This window comes from Heterodontus francisci, chromosome 45 (genome assembly GCF_036365525.1).
Source record: "Heterodontus francisci isolate sHetFra1 chromosome 45, sHetFra1.hap1, whole genome shotgun sequence".
NCBI lineage: Eukaryota > Metazoa > Chordata > Chondrichthyes > Heterodontiformes > Heterodontidae > Heterodontus > Heterodontus francisci.
Window position 1 is genome coordinate 10,771,490 of NC_090415.1, and position 6,813 is coordinate 10,778,302.

General features: G+C 47.2%; 1 protein-coding gene across 1 annotated transcript; it reads right to left on the minus strand.

Moving 5' to 3' along the window:
• Nucleotides 1–1,797: 1,797 nt before the first annotated feature.
• On the minus strand, nucleotides 1,798–2,507 carry LOC137356246 (histone H1-like). The gene has a single exon (XM_068022118.1). It carries the CDS (start codon nucleotides 2,479–2,481, stop codon nucleotides 1,798–1,800), a length of 684 nt encoding a protein of 227 aa, XP_067878219.1. The 5' UTR covers nucleotides 2,482–2,507.
• Nucleotides 2,508–6,813: the final 4,306 nt, after the last annotated feature.

Here is a 6,813-nt window from a genome sequence, read left to right on the forward strand (position 1 = left end):
TCTGTCCGAAGGTAAATTGGCCCTTCACCGACACTCTATCCAGTCCTCTCAAAATGTTATCCAATTCAATCAGATCTCTCCTCAGCATTCTCTGTGCCACAGAGAACAACCACGGACCATTCAATCTTTCCTCATAGCTGCATTTTTTTCCAGTCCCGGCAACATCCGGTTGAACTGCAACTGAAATTGAATCAATTTCAAAAAGCCCGCCATTTTCAAATTATAAAGGACGCAAAGATGAAAGAAAACCTAATTTGGCGGAAGCGATTATAAAATCTCAGTGCTTTTAGCGTCATTTTTTTCCGCCCTAGATCCCCCTCTGTGTCTTCCAACACGGTTTGAATAGGGATTCATTCCCTGTTCGGTCTCTGGCGGGAATAAAGCTCCGGCCATTTCTTACTCTAACGGGAGTAAATCCTTTTCTACATCTTTACCGGCAGTTCAGGTCGGCAATGGACATTATCAAATGCAACCTTTTTAATTCATGACGCGGTTATTAAACATGGAACAGAAGAAGACAGTGAAAAAATATGCGAGACGTAAAGTGACTATAAGAGAATGCAATACTGATCTGATAAAGTCCACATAACATTGGATGAGCTACAACAATTTCACATCCCAAGACATCCCCGCTGCAGTTTCAAGGTCACTTATCTCTATGTGAGGTTTTGGGTGGCTCTTATAAGAGCCTTTTGTTTTTGGTAGACAAGGTGGATTTGTTTAGCCGCCGAATCCATAGAGAGTGCGGCCCTGGCGTTTCAGAGCGTACACCACATCCATGGCGGTGACCGTCTTGCGCTTGGCGTGCTCAGTGTAGGTGACCGCATCTCTGATCACATTCTCCAGGAAAACCTTCAGCACCCCGCGGGTCTCCTCATAGATCAAACCCGAGATGCGCTTCACTCCACCACGGCGAGCCAGGCGGCGAATTGCTGGCTTGGTGATGCCCTGGATGTTATCACGAAGCACTTTGCGGTGCCGCTTTGCTCCGCCTTTGCCCAGTCCTTTGCCTCCTTTACCTCTTCCTGTCATGACGCTTCTTTAGACAAACCGTTTCTGAATGAGAAACGAGTAGCTTCTGCTGCCTTTTTATGCAGCCTGCCCCGACCTGACTGAGAAAGAGTCAGAGAGCCAGAGGCGGGACTGGAGGAAACTGAGTGACAGACAGAGCAGAGAAATGTCTTTGATCCTCTCGCTCCGCCTCCCACTTGCTCGAACCGCCAATTCAAAAAAAAACAGTTCTCGACATTAGAGCTCAGCATAAAACATGGAGATTCGGCATTGATAGTCACTGATAACAGAAATTAGCGCTTTAAATAAGGATCTGTTACAATTAAAAGTTCGTAATACAACCGCCGAAGTGCAGTGCTTCCGATCACAAGTCAACCTGTTTCCGCACACCTCTCCTCCCAGACGGATTGAGCAGTTTACTGAAACCGAACCCCAGCTGAATTATACAAAATCATGTATTGGAGTTTGAGATGTGACGCGGGGTATCTCGCCCGTGTTACTGTGTTACAGGCTGTCACCCTGAAACGAGCATGAACTGAGACTTCACCGAACATATACGCGGGTACAGTGAGGCCCGGACATCCCTGATTTGTTGCAGAGAGTGAGGAAGGGCTGGGTTGAGAGTCACCAGGGAACTTGGATTTACTTCAAATCATTTCTAGGTGAAATGTGCACACGACTGCGGGACAAGGATCATTTGTTCGGGGATCAGCTCTTTCCTGAGAGACGTGGGTGGCTCTGAAAAGAGCCTTTGGGTTCAGATGTCTACAAGTTTCCGGTGCTGTTTCACTTCTTTCCAGGGGCTGCTTTCTGAGCCTTTGCTGCTTTCGGCTTCTTCCCGCCCCTTGATGATTGGACTTTCTTGGGCGGCTTTCCGCCCGTGGCCCTCTTGGCTTTATTGGCATTCTTCGCTGGAGATTTTTTTGGAAGCGTTGCTTTCTTCACCGCCTTCTTTGGCGTTGCCGCCTTCTTGCTGCTCACTTTCTTGGCTGCTGACTTCTTGCTGCTCACTTTCTTGGCGACTATTTTCTTCCCTGGGGATTTCTTGGCTGTTTTCTTTGTTATCAGTTTCTTGGCAGCTGTTTTCTTCACTAGAGATCTCTTGGCTGCTCCTGTCTTAATCTTCTTCACCACATTTCCCTTCTTTTCCTGTTTCGCGATTTTGAAGGTGCCGGAGGCCCCCGTGCCCTTCGTCTGCACCAGGAAGTCTTTCGCCACAAGCCGCTTGATACTTTGCTTGATTTGGAACTTGCCCTTCTCCACATCGACACCTTTAACACGCAGAGCCTTCTTTATTGCCTGCAGTGACATCCCACTGCGGACACTGCATTCCGCCACAGTCTTGAGGATCAGCTCGCCCAACTTGGGACCGCCTGACCCCTTCCGGGGAGCCGCCTTCTTCTTCTTGGGAGTCTTGACTTGAGCGGCGGCGGCTGGAGGAGCCGTTTCGGCGGCTGCAGTATCGGTCATGTCCAGGACTCTGCACAAAGTCTCTCTGTCAGTCAGAACTGGGTCAGAAATGAAGCTGGTGGTGGCGGCACTGAGCAACTTAAAGGCAGTGAGCGGACGGGGCGGAGACAACCTGCTGTCAGCTCCCGGCTCCTGCTGCCTCTCTGTGTTTCTCTCTGGTCCTAAACTCTCCAATTCCACTGAAATTCGGGTATTCCAGAGTCCCAGGCTAGATCCTTCCTGTCTCTGACATCAGAATGTTTGCTGTCACAAAGGTTTCACTTGAAGTAAAGACTCCATTTTCGACTGAAACCCGTTTCATTGCTGCACTGATGACTCTCTCTCAGCCGATCGCTGACATGTTCCATACTTTTCGATTAAAATCTTGAAATCAACAAACAAACAACACTGAATTCCCACTTTGAGGATTAGAAGGGGAGCAAAGTGCTTCTTTGACTGGAAAATCTTGTTTTTTTACACAAAAGGGACTCGGAAATCCGACGATGAGACCAGACCCACAAACACAGTGGCATTAGACTAACGCGCCCGCCCCTTTAATACACTCTCTTCCACAATATTCACATCCACACAATCTCAGGCCGAACTGTTCGCTCAATTTAGCGTTCCCAGGACAGGATTTCCCCTCCGCTCAGCCTGTGCTGCGGATTCACGGTGGGTATTTGTATTTTCTAGACTCAGTAAGTGTTAAACACTCTGAGACTGGCGCTGCGAATGTTGTCTGTTTATTAGGTTCGACGGCAAGAGCAAATCACAGCTTTGAATGTGTTCAAACTACTGTCCGGTTTGATGTTATTGATCGCACACATAAACATGTTTCCTGACGGTGAAAATACAAATGATCGACTGTCTCTTCCTATAGTCTATCCATATTTTTCCAGGTGTCCCAGACATCCCATTGTCAACAAGGAGATGTCCAGTTACAGAATAATCCCACATTCAGACGCTGTGTTTCTTTTTGTTCCAGGCAGTGACAGGCTGGTTCTCTCCGTCCTTCGATGCAGGACTGAAGACAGATAAATGCACCGTCAGATTAGAACGTACCGAGCGGAGAAGTGACAGTGACCGTCTCACCCGCGGCACCGGAGGAGAGTTCACTGTTGCAGTGCTGCACGTCTGTTCAGCGTGTCCATAACACACGCAATAACACCATTACCCTTTAATATACAACAACAGAGGGACAGAGAGAGGGAGAGTGAAAGAGAGAGAGGGAGAGAGAGAGTGTATCAGTCTTACATTTCCAAAAGGTCTGGCAGCATCTGTGGAGAGAGAAACATAGTTAACGTTTCGGGTCAGTGACTCTTCTTCAGAACTGTGTCTCTCCCTCTGCCTTTGGTGCTGTATCTATGTTCGCGATACAGTTAGTAAGTGTTTTATTTATGCATTCTATTGCAGTACTGATAGTCTCTCACTCGCTCTATGTCTGTCTGTCTGTCTGTCTCTCTCTCTGATGATACAGGTGAAGGTGACATAGTGGTGAAGGGGTTCGTAGAAAGGTCACTGACACGAAACGTTAACTCTGCTTCTCTCTCCACAGATGCTACCAGACATGCTGAGTATTTTCAGCATTTCTTGTTTTTATTTCAGATTTCCAGCATCCGCAGTGTTTTTCTTTTATTATTATAATTTCCAACTGTGTGTCCATATCACACTGAACAACAGTATTTCACCTTCACCTGTATCATCAGAGAGAGAGAGAGAGACTATCAGTACTACAATAGAATGCAGACACATAACACTCAGTAACTGTATCGCCAACATAGATACAGCACCAAAGGCAGAGGGAGAGAGACAGCATCAATAGCGAAAAAAAGGCAGAGAGAGAGGGAAAGATCTGGAGTGGGCGAGAGGCTTGGGTGATGGTGAGAAGGAGAGATATACATTCACTCAGAATCATAGAAACATTGAACGTTTATGGCACAGAAAGGAACCACTTGACCCATCGTATCTGTGCCAGCCGAAAAAATTTCCACCCATTCTAATCCCACCTGCCAGCATTTGGTCTGTAACCCGGCAGATTACGGCACTTGAGATGCATATCCAGACTTCTTTTGAATGATTTGAAGGTTTATACTTCAACTACCCTTTCAGGCAGTGAGTTCCAGACCACCACCACCCTGTTTGATTTATTCATTCATATGATGTGGGTGTTGCTGGCTTGGCCAGCATTTATTGCCCATCCATAACTGCCCCTGAGGGGGTTGTGGTGAGATGGCTTCTTGAACCGCTACACTCCATGTGAGGTAGGTATAATCATAGTGATGTTAGGAAGGGAGTTCCAGGATTTTGACATAGCGACAGTGAAGGAATGGCAATATAGTTCGAAGTCAGGATGATGTGTGATTTGGAGGGGAACTGGCAGGTGATGGTGGTCCCATGCATCTACTACCCTTGTGCTTCTAGTTGGTAGTGTTCGCAGGTTTGCAAGGTGCTGTCTAAAAAGCCTTGGTGTGTTGCTGCAGTGCATCATGTGGATGGTACGCATTGCTGCTACTGTGTGTCGGTGGTGGAGGGAGTGAATGTTTGTGCATGGGGTGGCAATCAAGTGGGCTGCTTTGTCCAGGATGGTGTCGAGCTTCTTGAGTGTTGTTGGATCTGAACGCATCCAGGCAAGTGGAGAGTATTCCATCACACTCCTGACTCCCGCCTTGTAAATGGTGGACAAGCTTTGGGGAGTCAGCTGGTTATTTGCTCGTCGCAGGATTCCTATCCTCTGATCTGCTCTTGTAGCCACGGTATTTATATGGCTACTCCAGTTCAGTTTCTGGTCAATGGTAGACCCTAGGATATTGATAGTGGGGGATTCAGCGATGCTAATTGCCATTGAATGTTAAGGGGAGATGGTTAGATTCTCTCTTGTTGGAGATGGTAGTTGCCTGGCACTTGTGTGGCGTGAATGTTACTTGCCACTTATCAGCACAAGCCTGTATATTGTCCAAGTCTTGCTGCATTTCTACACAGACTGCGTCAGTAGCTGAGGAGTCACGAATCATGCTGAACCTTGTGCAATCATCAGTGAACATCCCACTTCTGACCTTATGATTGAAGGAAAGTCATTGATGAAGCAGCTGAAGATGATTAGGCCTCGGACACTACACTGACAAACTCCTGCAGTGATGTCCTGGAGTTCAGATGATTGACTTCGAACAACCACAACCATCTTCCTTTGCACTAGGTATGACTCCAACCAGCAGAGAATTTTCCCCGTGATTCCCATTGACCTCAGTTTTGCTCGGGTTCCTTGATGCCATACTTGGTCAAATGCTGCCTTGATGTCAAGGGCAGTCACTTTCTTCTCACTCTTGAGTTCAGCTCTTTTGCCCATGTTTCAACCAAGGCTGTAATGTGGTCAGGAGCTGAGTGGCACTGGTGGAACACAAACTGAGCGTCACTGACCAGGTTATTACTGAGCAACTGCCGTTTGATGGCACTGTTGATGACACCTTCCATCACTTTATTGATGATTGAGAGTAGACTGATGGGGTCTAATTAGCCAGCTTGGACTTGCCCTGCTTTTGGTGTCCAAGACATACCTGGGGAATATTCCACATTGCTAGGTACATGCCAGTGTTGTCGCTGTACTGGAACAGATTGGCTATGGGCCCAGCAAGTTCTGGAGCACAGGTCTTCAGTCCTATTGGAGAACATTGTCAGAACCCAGAGCCTTGGCAGTATACAGCACCTTTAGTCGTTACTTGATGTCACACGGAGTGATTCGAATTGGCTGAAGTCTGGCATCTGTGATGCTGGGACCTTCAGGAATAGTCTGAGATGAATCATCAACTCGGCACTTCTAGTGAAGATTGTTGTAAAAGCTTCAACCTTATCTTTTGCACTGATGTGCTGGGCTCCCTCATCATTGAAGATGGGGATATTTGTGGAGCCACCTCCTCCAGTTAGTTGTTTAGTTGTCTACCACCATTCACGGCTGGATGTGACAGGACTGCAGCACTTAGATCTGATCCATTGGTTATGAAATCACTTGGCTCTGTCTATCGGATGCTGCATACACAGTTTGACATGCAAGTAATCCTGTGTTGTAGCTTCACCAGGTTGAGACCTCGTTTTGAGGTATGCCTGGTGCTGCTTCTGGCATGCCCTGCTGCACTCTTCATTGAATCACGTTTGGTCTCCTGGTTTGATGTTAATTGTAGAGTGAGGGATATGCCGGGCCATGAGCTTAAAGATTGGGGTTGAGTACAATTCTGCTGCTGTTGGTACCTCGCTCATCTTATACGAACATACGAATTAGGAGCAGGAGTAGGCCACTCAGCCCTTCGAGCCTGCTCTGCCATTCAATAAGTTTATTTCTGAACTGATTACTCCACATTTCCA

What these genes read in the sequence shown, in the direction of transcription:
- LOC137356246 (XM_068022118.1), bottom strand. Translation starts at nt 2,481, where the DNA reads ATGACCGATACTGCAGCCGCCGAAACGGCTCCTCCAGCCGCCGCCGCT.